The sequence below is a fragment of the Prunus mume genome, linkage group LG1, assembly GCF_029339155.1.
Source record: "Prunus mume cultivar Tortuosa linkage group LG1, ASM2933915v1, whole genome shotgun sequence".
NCBI lineage: Eukaryota > Viridiplantae > Streptophyta > Magnoliopsida > Rosales > Rosaceae > Prunus > Prunus mume.
In genome coordinates, this window is record NC_142698.1 from 13838154 (window position 1) to 13853077 (window position 14924).

At 38.4% G+C, this 14924-nt stretch overlaps 2 protein-coding genes and 1 pseudogene across 3 annotated transcripts; 2 read left to right on the forward strand and 1 right to left on the reverse strand.

Moving 5' to 3' along the window:
- Positions 1-1413: 1413 nt before the first annotated feature.
- On the forward strand, positions 1414-2852 carry LOC103340782 (tropinone reductase homolog; annotated as a pseudogene).
- A 2832-nt stretch (positions 2853-5684) lies between these two features.
- Positions 5685-9519, forward strand: LOC103340772 (ultraviolet-B receptor UVR8). 2 transcript variants are annotated; one of them, XM_089043971.1, is made up of 11 exons: positions 5685-6156; positions 6290-6363; positions 6475-6559; positions 6867-6998; positions 7138-7332; positions 7499-7714; positions 7993-8036; positions 8248-8430; positions 8715-8805; positions 9013-9056; positions 9155-9519. In XM_089043971.1, exons 1-11 carry the CDS (start codon positions 5943-5945, stop codon positions 9275-9277), a joined length of 1401 nt encoding a protein of 466 aa, XP_088900097.1. In that variant the 5' UTR covers positions 5685-5942; the 3' UTR covers positions 9278-9519. The 2 variants fall into 2 exon arrangements, with proteins under 2 accessions (XP_088900097.1, XP_088900095.1); XM_089043969.1 differs by having other exon boundaries at positions 5693-6156; positions 7096-7332.
- On the reverse strand, positions 9481-14397 carry LOC103339019 (transcription factor EMB1444-like). The gene is made up of 11 exons (XM_008242297.3): positions 14236-14397; positions 13673-14141; positions 12995-13201; positions 12498-12591; positions 12359-12400; positions 12166-12225; positions 10680-11855; positions 10478-10579; positions 10162-10302; positions 9940-10065; positions 9481-9798 (listed from the first exon to the last, which is right to left on the reverse strand). The coding sequence occupies exons 2-11, from the start codon at positions 13771-13773 to the stop codon at positions 9709-9711; spliced, it is 2139 nt and encodes a 712-aa protein (XP_008240519.2). The 5' UTR covers positions 13774-14141; positions 14236-14397; the 3' UTR covers positions 9481-9708.
- Positions 14398-14924: the final 527 nt, after the last annotated feature.

Consider the following 14924-nt stretch of genomic DNA (forward strand, 5'->3'; position numbering starts at 1 on the left):
GTCAATTATCTACTGTTTTATGTTCTTTTTTTTGGTGATTTATGATACCATGTTTAATTGTTTTATTGTTTACAGGAGGAGGAGGAGAAGAAGATGGGGCAACATAATTCGATGATGAAGGCTGAAAAGAACTCAAAACAGACTCGTGGTCTGAGGAAAACTCAATTTTTTTAAATGCTGAGATTCTCTCCCAGCGTCATGTTTCTGTGATGCCAAAAGAAAAAAGGAAAATGAATTTTCTACACAAACCTTTATTGGTAAAAGAACAGGGCATGGGGGTTGGGGTTTTCTGGGTTTGGTTTATTGTTCTTGTTTTAAATTTTTGGTGCGTGGAGAGGTTGAAATGTGGTGGAATTGGATTTGTGTTTGATTTTATTTTAAAAATATAATATACTCAAAGAGTATAGCCGGCCGGCTATAGAATGCCGCGCGGCTATACTCTTTTGACACGTGGCCTCTGGCTCTAGGCAGTCCTCTCCTTTTATCCTTTTTTAAGTATAGCCGAGTATAGCCGCTCGGCTAAACTACGATTTTTTAGTATAAAAAGCAGTATAGCCAGCGGCTATGCTGTTTTTTAAGTCTGAACAGCAGCACAACCGCACACACAGGAAAACTGAAGAAGAAAACGTGTGGGTGTTTGCTCACTAGTAACCAACTTACTTGAAGACTTATCTTTCTCACTAAAATATCATGCGTTTACCTATGAGTAGCACACATTCGCCTCCACTCAGCTTGCCGAATGTTAGACCAAGTCAAGATAACACAGCTGGGAGAGTTCAATTTGATTTCATTCAAACATGTTTGTTTTCACTGAAGATGTAGTTGGTGTTGAAAAGACTTCTTGAGTACTTGTTTTGTAGGAATTGTTTGCAATTCAAACTTATATACTGTTATTCATATCAATAGAAATATACGCCTACACAACTGTTATTGATGTACTTATCTTCTCTTTCTGGTTTCTCCATCTTCTTCAGCCTTGAGCATTATTATAAACAGCTTTCTTTATATTGCGTACTGCAGATAACCAATAACTACTTGAATTGAAGGGAACAATTTAGGGCCTATTTGGTATTCAATTTGAATCCAACTTTTTAAACTAAAAAACAGAATTTGAGTCCAAAACAAAGAAAACTTGTTTGGTAGCCCTATTTTTAAAAACTCAAACTCAAGAACAACTAAAAAACATCACAATTATTAAAAACAAAAATATCTGTTTTTTCCCTTTTTTTCTAACAACCCACAAGTTCTCAAATTTTTAAGATTTGAAAACAGTTTTCAAGTTGCATACCAAACAAGTTTTTTAATCTTAAAAATATATTTAAGAACTCCTTATTTTTAAGAAAAATTAAAGTTTTTGAATTCCCTATTTGAATAGGATACCAAACGCCCCCTTAAGTTTCAGAAGCAAAATACATGGCAAGTTTCAACAGCCTAAGATGGTCTTTAAAGGGTATGAACGCCCTCGTAGTTGGAGTTGGTGGAAATAAAGGCATCGGGTAATTAAATTAAATTGGCTGGCTTTTTCTTTATTTCTGTATTTGCATGAAAATTCATATCGAGTGTGTTAATTATTCTTATCAGTTGCTAACTATAACACTTAGCGGCGGATCTAGGATTGTACAACATAGGGTCATGGTGTAAAAGTTCTGAAATTTGTTTAAAATGAAAATAACACTAAAATATAAAAAGATATAGTACTTCCACTCATAATTCATGACAAAAACAAAAACAACAAAAATTACAATTGTCCACCGTGGGGGTTTAATGAGGGTTGGTTAACATGCATAATTAGATATACCATGGCAGAAGAGCTTGCCGGACTTGGAGCGACCGTACAATATGCCTGTTCTAGTAACCAAGCACCGATTGATGAGAGGAATCAAGAATGGGAAAGTAAAGGAGTTAAAGTGACCGGCTCAGTTTTTGACCTCAAATCTACAACTCAAAGAGAGAACCTCATGAACACATTCTCATCTGCTTTTGATGGCAAGCTTAACATCCTTGTAAGTTCATTTAAGTCAGATTAATTAATACTTTAGGCGTTAATTAGCAGATTAGTTAACATAATTGAGATGGGTTTTTTTTATAGCTTGGTTACATGTTTTATATAGGTAAATAATACTGGAGCAACTGGAAATCCAGAGAAAAATTTGGAATTTCCAAGTATTATGAGCACTTGGGCAATAAAAAGTAGTATGAGGAACACCATTGTTGACTATCCCTACCGTCTTTCTCTACTTGCATACCCTCTCTTGAAAGCTTCAGGAAATGCAAGTGTTGTATTTCTGGCCTCTTTCGCTGATCTGAAAGCTGAGCCTGAACTCTCTGCCTTTGCAGAAACAAGCAGTAAGTCATTTATTTTTATTTTTATTTTACAAAAATCAAAGTGTATATGTTCCAACCATTATTGTTTTTTAAAGGTGCTGTGACGCAAAATTCACAGAAGTTGGCGTGGAAATGGGCAAAAGACAACATTCGCACAAACACTGTGAAACTTATGTAAAACAACAACAATGGGGCTAAAGTATCTCATCCACTTAATTAATGTTATTTTTGGTCTACCAGTTTGATTAATATGTTTCAATTAGGATTTCTCAGTAATCTAACATTTCAAACTTGTTTTCGGTTTTTAGGTTCGTGCTGATGATGGTCTCTGTCGTCCCGCAGAGCCTAATGAGATTTCATCTCTGGTTACCTTCCTTTGCCTCCCAGCTGTTTCTTACATCAATGGAAAAGAATTTTATATCGATGGACAACAAACAGTTTGTGACCCTGTAGGAATGTGGAACCAGGGCTGGCCTGGTAATAGTACTTCCATCCATTTGCTGTGGCAAATGGCAAGGGCAAGGTAAGGGCTGTTACTATTCACGTGAATAGTGGCAGCCATTGCAAAAGGCTTGTGGTGTTTTCACCCATTGCCATGGCAACCACTATTCACATGAGATATGATGAGAGGAATTTGTATAGAGCTTTGGTGTGGGAAGTGAAAAATATGAGTAAGTATTTATTTTTAAAAAAAATCTGAAATTTTTAGGTTTTTTTATAATTTTTTTGTTACTGACGTCAACAAACCCACGATAGAGGACGGGCTCGTTTTGCATGTGGGCTAGCCTGGTTTTTCATGGGACACACTACTTGCTTGAGCAAGTTTGGCATGCTGAAAGGCGTCGCCTGGGCTTGGGCCCTGTCCTGCCCTGGCTTGGGGCAATTGGTGGAATAGCTCTAATATGAGTCCTAGGGCAAAAATCTAAAGTGTGCCCTATAAATAAAGTAATCACTAAAATTATAATTTTTTACCAACTAATTAATTTTATTAAAATGATAGCATTCATTGTTTTACAACATGAGACTTCCCATTTGTTATTTTTTGATGACAATCATTTGAGAAAAAAATGTGATTGTGGGCAGTTAGTTTCTCTTGCATGAACTTTAAAATAAAAAGAGTATAGCCGAGAGGCTATACTACGGTTTTTATTATTTAAAAAATTGTACGGTATCGCGGCTTTACTCGGAATTGTTTTAATAATAACAATTGTATAGCCGCGCGGCTATACTACAGTTTTTATTATTAAAAAATAGTATTCCCAAACGGCTATACAGTTTTGACACGTGGCAAAGCGGGAGATAGGCACCAAACGGCTGGCCCTTTTTTATACGCAGATTTTTATAATAAAAATAGTACAGCCGGGCGGCGATACTACTTTTTTTAATAAAAAATTAGTATAGCCGCATGGCTATAGTAACTTAGGCACGTGGCAAAATATGAGCCATGCGGCGGTCTTTTTTAAATAAAAAATAAAAAATAATGCGTATAGCCGACCGGCTATACCGGAAATTTTTTATAATAAAGATAGTCTAGCCAACCGGTTATACTATTTTTTACACGTGGCAAAATAGGCGATGGCGCCAGGCGCGTCTATTATATAAATTGTATAGCCGCGCGGCTATACTCGGTGTTTTTTTTAAAAAAAAAAGTATAGCCGTTCGGTTGTACTATTTGTGACACGTGGCAAAGCGATGGTGTAATATACCCAAGCCTAGGAGCATGGTTTCATAGTGGCACCACCAATGGAAAAAGAAAAAAAGACGAAGAAAGAAAAAGGAAAGGTATAAACAGAATAAACATCATCTTTGTTGCTTATCTGGGTCTGCACCTGAAACCCATCTCAATTCTCAAAGAATAAGTTCTCAATTGGCGACCTTGAATCTGCAAGAATGCCTATACAAAGTGATTATTTGGAAAATAGCAGCAACATAGAGAATAAATAGACAAAGAGAAAGGACTTAAACAAATATGCACGCCTTGTTATTTTTATTTTTTTCTGAGGACTTTTAATTTTGGGAGTTTCACTAAAACACCCAAAATGGGGTTGAAATTATAAAAAAACTCAAGCACTATTTAAACATATAAACACACTCAAAACCCATCATTACACACACTCAAAATCCATTTATAAATACACCAAAAAAGTTGATTTTGAGGTTTATTTTGGGTGTGTTTCTATGTTTAAATAGTACTTGGGTTTTTTTATAAATACATGTCTAGGATTGGGTTTATTTATAAATTTGTATTTAATTTTTTATTTGTTTTGTTCTATACGTATATATGGCTTAACTTGATTTTTTTTTTGTGCCCCTTTCAATTATGGGCCTCGGGCCCAGGCCCCAATTGCCCTGGTCAAGGACTGGCTCTGTGTGGAACTATATTATCTGATCACGTATTTTCTAACAATTTGAACAATAGTTCTTTTATTATTTCCTGTGGACAAATATCAGTCCCTCCAATTTATTGATAGTTCCAGATTCATTTATTAAAGTTAATAATAACCTTCATTCAAATTGTCAATGTAATTTGAGTGTATTACTTTGTAAGTTGCTTAAAGAATGAAATTTATACTTCAATTGGATGTCATATGAATCTGAACTATACCAAGCACATCTTCCAACTGTGAATAGAGGGTGTCTAGGAAAGGATGCTCTTGTCAACTTGAAACTATACATATATACTAGATACGTTGAAATTCTCCTATGCAAAATAATAACGTGAGGGCATTCGGATGAGAGAATAAATGACTATCTTTATAAGAGTCGTTTTATGGTGAGGGTGTCATATATGGACCTCCATATTAGCCACGTGATTCATCTAAATGGTAACTTCACTTAAGTTCAATGAAAAATGACTGATATGAAGATCCACATGAAGAGTTCATATGTAGCACCCTCACTACATAATTTCACATCTTTGCAGCAAAATAAGAGGGCCAAACAAACAGAGCAATGGCCCAACACAAAGATGGAGGCCCATAACGAAGTACCTCAAAATTGTTTATGCTTGTCCATAGAAAAGTAGTTTTCCGTAATTTTCACGCAAATCATGATTAGATCCCAGCCGCGGTGGCACTTTTGAGTCCGTCAATTAGAGAAATGTGTGAATCTAACGTTCGCTGTCGTTCCACGCAGCGACACCAGCGTGAGATGAGAACACAGATTAACGGTCAAACAAGGATTAAATTTCAAATCCAACCGCGATTAAAATATAGCGGAACGGGCGTAGCCCCACCCACACGCGGCAACCAACGAGATGGCCTCAAAAATCGATCCTTTCCGGAAAGTTCCAGCACACTCATGGCTCCCAAAAAAGTAATCCGCAATCGCGGCTCAGATCATTCCACGTGGCATCCGACGTGGTGCCGGTTACATCCCTGTAAATGATACGCCTCGGTGTTCTGAGTCTCGGTCCTTTTGCTTTCTTCTCCGTCAGACCAGACCAGGCTGTCTGAAAAATTCTCAGCTAACGCTTTAACTTTAAACTGAAATTTCACAGAGAGAGAGAGAGAGAAAGAGAGAGTGAGAGAGGGAGAGAAAGGGAATTAGATTGAGCTTCTGAGCTTTGTTTTGAGATTTCTATACAACAAAAACGAGCTGTGTGGTTTGGATCGGCGATGAACTGCAATGAAGGAGAAGGAGGAGACTCTATGAAGACGGAGGAGCGGAGAGAAGCTTTGGTTTATATGTGTGGATATCTTCCCGGAGTTTCGCCGGAGAAATCTCCGGTACTGTCCCTGGCGCCGGTGCGGTTTCCGAATCGGATGGACGGTGGAGATTCGTGGAAGGACGTCTGCGGAGGCGGTTGTGGATTCGCCATGGCCATCTCAGGTTTGCTTCTCTGATTCTCAGTCTCTATCTAATTGTTTAGTAGTTGATGCTATTACTATTCGTTTTGTTAAGCTTGATCTGAAAGTTGATTAGCTGTGGCTGAGGGGGTGTGTTTGGTTATGGTTGAGATTAGAGTGTGGGAAGCTCATAACGTGGGGTTCGGCAGACGATGAAGGGCAGAGCTATCTGGTTTCTGGGAAGCATGGGGTAATGCAGTGATCTTCTAATAACTAAAATGTTTTAGGCATTCAAATTGTTTGTCATTGATTTTTTTCATTTTTGCATCTTCTATGTATATGCTGCTGAACCTTTGTTAAGGAGACTCCGGAGCCTTTTCCTCTTCCAACTGAGGCTTCACTACTCAAGGCTGCTGCTGGTTGGGCCCATTGTGTTTCTGTCACAGGTGCACCTTGGTTCTGATTTCTGCATTCTTTATTATTTGAATTATGAAATTCATGGATAGGATATTCATTTTTCAGTACCCAAGATTTGTGTTAGAAATGAAAGAATTTAAGAGTAATTAGTTCATTAATATGCGGATTGAATGGATTCTTAGTATTTCTTTGTGACAGTTGTATTTAGTCCATTTGTGAAATTCTTGGTAATTCTACGATGTCAGTTTCAGTCATCTAATCAGATGATTATTATATGGATAATCTGGGTTTTCACGGGAGAATCTAAATAAATTCTTATTATTTGTTAATTTACAGAGCCTGGGGATGTATACTCATGGGGATGGAAGGAGTGTGTTCCGTCTGGGAAGCTTATCCATGATTTGGCTATGGTGGGAATTCCTCAAACAGATACCATAGGGAATCAAAGTTCATCACCAGCTGAGCAAGGTATTTCTGAAACCTGGGCATATCTGACAAAACCAATCAGGGAAGCCTTATCGATTTTACTAAGTCAATGTGATTAAGACTTTATGATCTTATACAGTAAGCCCAATGCCTCAAGGCTTCAATTTGACTAGTGGGACAGTATCTCATCTTGACAGCAAAAGGGCTGGAGAGGAAGTTGCAAAGCGGAGGAAAGTTTCATCACCTAAACTTGAATCTGAAACCTCAACAGGTGGTGATGATTTCTTCACTTTGTCGCCTTGTCTTGTAACTCTGGGTCCTGGAGTAAGGATCACCAGTGTTGCAGCTGGTGGGCGCCACACTTTAGCTTTGTCAGGTAAGACCACAAGGGCCAGGGATTGTGCTTATGATTTTCAGGATAGTTACTCCGTCTTTGTGGTCACACCATATAGTTTTGTAGGTTGTAGGAAGTACGAAGCTATGGAAGATTTTTGATGTAAAGCAAGACACCTGATGGATCATAATTTTAACCGAAGTTTCAGATATGGGACAGGTGTGGGGTTGGGGCTATGGAGGCGAAGGACAGCTAGGTTTGGGTACCCGGGTAAAGATGGTCTCTTCTCCTCATGTCATACCCTGTATTGAGCCATCTTCTTCTGGAAAGGATAGGGCTTCTGCGGTATCTCAAGGCACAAAAGTTCCTGGAAGTTATGTCAAGGAGATTGCTTGTGGTGGTCGACACAGTGTGGTAGTAACAGGTCAGCATTTAATTGATTGTTTTATAGTGCTGATATTTCTCGAAAGTATTAATACTTATAACTGAAGAACATATCAACAGAATGGATTTGTCGGTTGTATGTGCTAAGCCTACTTATTTGTTTTCTCTCCTTGATTACCTTTGGGTCAATGCAAAATGTGAGATTATTGTTGGCTGTTCTATGGATCCTGTTAATCTGATGAAAACATCCAGTTTTGCTGTGATCGATTTCATTTTTATCATCTACTTTCCCTTTATCAATAATTCTTCAATTTGCAGATGCTGGAGCACTGCTTACTTTTGGCTGGGGACTCTATGGACAGGTGAGCTTTCAATGATAGTCAGGGTTTTATGTTGTTTGAGTTGTTCTGCATTGAGTGAACCGTTTGGTAGCATTCTCCTTATATACTGTGATAATTGGGAGTACCACTGGTTTGTAATTCAGTTGGAACCACATTTTCTTTTTATATATTTGTCTTTCCTGATTCTTGTATTTAGTTGCGGTATCTTTTCTTAACCCCCATTTTTATCCAGTGTGGGCAAGGGAATACAAAAGATCAACTAAGACCAAGTTATGTGAATTCATTGTCCAATTCTAGAGTGAAAACCATCTCTGCCGGACTGTGGCATACTCTATGTATATCTGTTGATGGTCGTGTACATGCTTTTGGGGGGAATCAGTTCGGACAGCTGGGAACAGGTGCCGATGAGGCTGAGGTAAGCTCAACAACTTTTCTTTTTGGTTTTCTTTTGTTTTTTATTGATTAATCAGAATGTGGAAAAAAAAAATGTCAGAATTTATAACTGGAACATGCAAACTACTACTCTGAATCCGAGTTAGTTTTGTGATCTTACGCTTTCAGTCCAACTTGTTTCTGTCTGCAGTGTTATCTGCGTTGTGTTGCTTTTAAAGAATACTGGTCTTTGCTGAGGAATTTTTTAGTTCTACTCTGTAGATGAATCTTGTATAAATTAACTAAATCACATCATTGTTGATTCAGACTCTACCTAGGCCATTAGAATCTCCGAGTTGGGAAAGCAAGCATGCCAAAGTGGTCTCCTGTGGGGCACGCCATAGTGCCATACTAACGGGTAAGAGGGTGCCATTGTCTATCCCACATTATAAAGAGGGCCAATATTTGTATTCTAAGTAACTATCCATCAAATTGTCGATAAGGTTCTTAACAATTTCAACCAAGATGAGCTTAATGCGGGAGACCATAAACAGATTTTTAGTTACTTGTTGCACTAAACATAGTACTTGGATATTCACAATCTCTTTGTTATCTTTGCCTGCAGAAGACGGCCAATTATTTAGTTGGGGGTGGAACAAGTATGGCCAAGTATGATTCCTAACTTCTATGGTTTATATATTGAGCCCCAAACGTATATGTTCTTTCATGATCATTTTTGAAAATTTTATATTCCTGTTTGGATGCAGCTTGGCCTGGGCGATTCTGTGGACAGGAACCTTCCTTCTCAAGTTTCTACAGACGGTTGCTTACCTAAAAATATTGCATGTGGCTGGTGGCACACGCTACTGCTTGCTGAAAGACCCGCTTGAATCTGTGTTAATCGATGACAGTGACAGAAACGGAATGACTTATTAGGATATGACTGCTTCAGATAATCTGCCTTCTAAGTTCTTAAATGCACGTATCGTCCTGTTTATGCATAATGTACATTCTTTTTTATGTGTGCGCTTGAACAGAGCCATGTGTTCCATTCTTTGTAGATTTTAGAAGCTAATTTTCTTCCGACAGCAAATTGCAGAAAGTTCTGTCTGGGGTTATTTTTGGGTTGAAATTCTGTCTGGTTCGTACACAAACTTTAACTACTTGTACTGATACTATACATTCCGACAAAGACATTATGCTTCTTAGGTCTTGTCATAATGATCTTGGTTTGAAGCACAATACTTGAAGGCGTGCTCAATTTTCTTGAATACAAAAGAGATGCCTAAAATGTTGTTTTTTTTGGGGTCAACCATCAGATTCAGATCTTGCTTGATATGTTATTTCTTCTGCGTTGCAGAAGGTGTAGCAGCGGCCAAAAAACATCCATTCTGTGAAACCCCCTGGGAGCCTGAACATAATGCAAATAAAGTTTTGTAAGTTTGTAGCATTCGTTATCTTTACTGGTGCATTGAAATGAGAAACATTTAAGAAAAAAAATGAAATCATTGTGGAATTTTTATACGAAAATAAATGGGTTAACAAATTATACCTCAACAACAAAATGTGCCCACATGTTGCTTGAGCGGGTTTCCATCACACCCTTCAAGATGGTCAACTCCAATCGACGGATAGCTTGGGCAATGTCTAGGAAAAGTCCATGTTCATCACATAGCATCTGAAATGGACATGGTAATTGGTTCTAACATTCTGCAATGAAGCTGTGTGTGTTCAAAAAGTTTACAAATTTGGGGGTCATGCAACACCAACATACCTCTATGAGCATGTGCCCTGGGTGTTGAAGATCTTCTACCACAATAGGGCAAATCTGAAGTTCGCTTCCGATTTCAAAACCCCTGCTTGTCCCATTTTGGCCACCAATTTTGGCCTCGCTCATGTTATTAGAACGAGGTACCTGGAAAAGATTCATAGATTTGGTCAGAAACTTGAAAGTGTAACAATTGGGACACCAGCTGGCAAACTATAAGTTGGCTTTGTAGAAGAAAAACTTCTGTGAGTCGGGGATATTGTGCCGGCCTCACAGAAGTTTTAGAGTCTTGGTGTACCAAACATGAACGAGCTTTGCATACCTCTTGATGCGCATAGCACCCCAGTTTTTCAGCTTGGTCAGTCATGGTTCTTAAATACAGCATGTGTTTTATGGTTCGGTCTAAAAGGCCATCAATGCTGCACTGAACTTGCCACAAAAAGGAAAAACATATCTAGTTAGAGAAAGATTAGTGATTATGTATTGCCCCGCAACAAAATATTGAACCTACAAAAAAAACCCACCTTGTCGCCATTTGGGACGAGTTCCCGCAGCTCTTTGACACGATCCTGAATCAATTGTCTATCTCTTGGTCTTAGCTTCGGGCTGTTGCTAAGCCTGGTCCTTCTTGCACTGGCACCGGACGACTTTTGTTCCTTTTTAGGCTTTGTAGGAGTGCATCCTTTGCCCTGCTGCTCTTTGTCAAGCAAAGTGCTCATCGTGCCTTTGAAAGAAGCTGATGCATGATTCCATGTCATTGAATCACTCTCCATTGGGGCACTTGCTTCAAATTTCAATTGTTCACAAGAAGCAGGAAATTGACTTGATGTGGTCATACATGATTTAATATTGTCAGATCTGCTTGATGAGGTGTCATCTCTGGCTACCATGGATTCAAAGAGGTTCTCAGCGTCGCTTCCTTTCGAAAGCCTTGATGGCTCAATACTGCGAATGAAATCTTTCTGCAAACCAGAGCTGCTACATGTGTCATCAATGGAGATGGATGAATTCCATAAATGTTCATCGGTCTGCCTCTGGAAAGTTGTTCCGAGTGCTTTGTGTAGTTCACAATTTTCAGGAAAGCTAAAGAAACTATCCTTCCTGTTGTAACTTATATCTTCAGCATTATTGTAATTCAACAGTTGTTCTGCAATACCTCCAGCAGAGTAAGAATGGAAACCACTTAAAGGGTCTCCAAGCACATCCACGTTATAACCACCATACTGAGAATAGGCTAGAAGTTCTTCCTCCAAACAAGACAACCCAAACATTTGAGTCTCTATGGTCTCCAGCATGTTGGTATCTACACACTGACTGAACGGATTCGATTCTCCAGTGTGATAAATACGTGGAACACCATTCTCATTTTCTCCAATTCTCTTAAGAACTTCTGGCTGATCTGTTCCAGAGTCTAGAAGTACATTTTCAATGGTTGGCAATTGCACAAATTGCTCCAAAGTCGACAGTAAGGTATCATTCAGTCTGATGTTGCCAACCTCTTCTGACCTTTCAACCTTGAGTGGGTTAATGGTAACAGCTGATGACTCAAATGTGTTCTCCATTAAACTAAATGATTGTGGCCATAATGATTCAGCTCGAATGTCCCTAAATAAGTTAAAAGGTACAGTTTTCCCCACAACATTGTGAATGGCATTGAATCTATCTTTCACAAAAGCAACCACTGCCAGATCTTCAGCAACCTACGACTTGATCAAAAAAGAAAGGGACAAATAAGATGAGTACAGGCAGATTGATGTACATGGAACACACACGCAGACACAAAGACAGAAAGATTCAGATTGAGAATCACATGCAAGGTGCTTAAGCCCCAGACGGGGGTCAGAATAATATGTCAGATTCATGCAGCGTGAGTTAAAAAAATTCTAATGCTATAACTTCCTAGATAAACTTGTAAGCTATTAGTTACTACACTATAATGACATGCTTACAGGAAATAAACTGCTACAACCAATTCATGAAGTTTAGAATAAGTTCAGAACGAGCACGCACCGTTTCCATGGAGCCAAGTTGCAAAACTCCATATGGAAGTACAGGTACAAGCAAAATTGTCTACATGAGAAATCAAATACATAATCAGATTTTTCATCCATTTATAAGTAATTACATATGAATCCTGAGCATTAAAATTCGCAACTGTGACCTAGTCTCTGCTCATGCCACTAGGATATGCCAAACAAGTTACCTTGATACCCAACGCAAACTGAAGAAGCCATTCATCTGGGCACTGAATAAATAAAAATAATTCATTTTTTAGATATACTGTACAGTGTTCACTATCACTACTTGCAGAATTACCATTAGCTTGTTCAAATAAGATTTACCTCAGGAACTAACTTAGAGTCGGACTCTCTGGTGCACAAACTGTGAAGGGAAACCCATTTATGGTTCCCCGTGCAAGCCACCTCACCGACAACCCTGAGAAATTATTCAAATCCATAATGAACCATTAGCATTCTTCATTCCCTAAAATATATGAGAACATTAATAGTTAACTCATTGTGTGGCTTGCTGGTGTCTCTTAGGAAACAAAAAATTTACATACAGCGTCAGTTTAAATAAGTAGTGTGCACATACATATGCGTGTGTAAAGACAGAGTTTTCGGCAAACCCGTAAGAGTAATGGTGATTTTGGACACCCAGAGTATGGGATTCATGGTGGCAAATAATTAAGAGCATGCTAAAGGAATTCTCCTCCACCAAAATTTCTTTTTGTTACTTTTATATTTGTAGATATTTGTTGTAAAACAAATCCGCAGAAACTTTTCTGGAGATTGAACGGAAGTACACAGCAAGACAAGAATGAAGAACAAGATTGTACCCTTTTCCAAATGTGTGCTGAAGATGTGACATATCAGCCACTGCTAGTCCAATTGGATAGCCCGTAGATCCACCATCATGTACACTTGTTGCACAATTTTTAAAACGCATCTGATTTGCGTCGCTGAAGTAGATGTCATCCGGTGAATGTTCCACAGCTTCTCTTGGTTTTGGATGATGGCAGTACCCATCCTCCCAGGCCAATATCCTTAATTAACAAGAATGACAACTATCATACTGGAGATCATCACTAGCTTTGATATTCATGAGAAACACAAAATGTTCGCCGTGAAAAAGGTCATTTAGATGTCAAAGCCTAAGCATACTAGAACTTTTTTTCATGTGAGAAGAATGATCATAATCCCTCTAGTCATATTGATTATAGATTCAAATTCTATTTTATGATTTGATAAGATATAAATGCTCAAACTTCTATATGCATATACACATGTGTTTTGTATCTTAAAACATGCTTGGCTGCACCAACAAAATTGAAGTCCCTAATTTGTGGTTCAAACAGTATGCATCAAAATAATCATAGAAAGCAATCTAAAAACCCAAAGCATTTTGATTAGTAACTTGATTTCTGAACTCTGATGGTGGCCAAACACAAAATAAAAAAATCTGCAAGATTAAAAGTTCATAAATTTGAAATAATAGAAAAGAAAAAGTAACTTACAAATCGCTCTGGTGCTTGAGCTTCCAAATCACCGCATATTTCCAAGGCGAATTGTTGCTGCAGAGGCTCTTGAGCAACTGCCTCAGAGCAGTAGTTCCCATATCTTCTTAACTTCCTCAACAGGGGTCAAATTATTCAACAACTAACAAACGACACAATTTACTCGCATCCAATAAACACAAAACGACAACACCACCACCACCTTCTCTAGCTGCCCCGGTACGAAGCCCGACCAGCCTGTTTAATCCGTAATCCCGCTCTTCGTTTAATCGGTGGACCAGTCGAAAACAGTTCCATTGCCGGACGCTCACTAAACACCAATCTGCTTTCGCTCTCAGCTACCTAATCAACTTTTTCAAGAAGCACTTAAACAAATCGACAATCAACAAAGACCTCTCCCCCTACTTGCTTGACAATTTGGAAAAAGCTGTTCATGATTCTGTTCGGATCGGCCCGAAGCTCAAATCCGCTGCCAAACAAACAGGAAACTATTAGAATCAACTTTGATCAGCTCACTTCAATAGAAGATGAGAAGCAGTTAGAGTTAGTGTGTTGCTCTTTACCTCTAAAATCAATGACGTTGCAGACGTTCATATTCGTTGGATTCCATGGCTCTCTCTCTGTTTCAGTTTTTCGTTTGGGGAAATTGGCCTTCTTCGTTCTCCAAAGTCCAGAAGCTCCAAACACTCCCACAACACAAACAACGGCTTCTGAGCCTCTTCTGCAACCAACATATCATATAAATAAACAAAGAAAATGCCGCCACCGGTTAACCGGTCACGTTGTGTTTTTAATTTTTTTAATTTTTTAATTTTTAATAATGTTTTGTTTTATTTGGGCGGATTTCAAAATGGTCCAAAGTCAGATTCTATAACTCGGTTTGGACGGAGTGGGTGTTGGGGCCCACAAATTTGTTTGCTATGGGCCGTGGGGCCCATGGTCTGGTACTCTGGGTATGTTCAACACTGAAGTGAATCTGCAACAAAACAGCGACCCGTTTTGCAATTTGCAATATTTTGATTGTGATGCCTCTACTATTATTAGTCACCGGAAAAACATTATTAATTAACTAAGACAGCTTGCAAGTTGCAAGTGGGTGTGGGAGTCACGTAAAAATAATATATAAATATATACTTGTTAAAATAAGATTAACAGTAATTTAAAACAGCATTATCTGATTTGGCATTGTACGACAAACGTAAGCATATACATACATACATTATATACGACAGAGTTTGAGCAAATACGATAA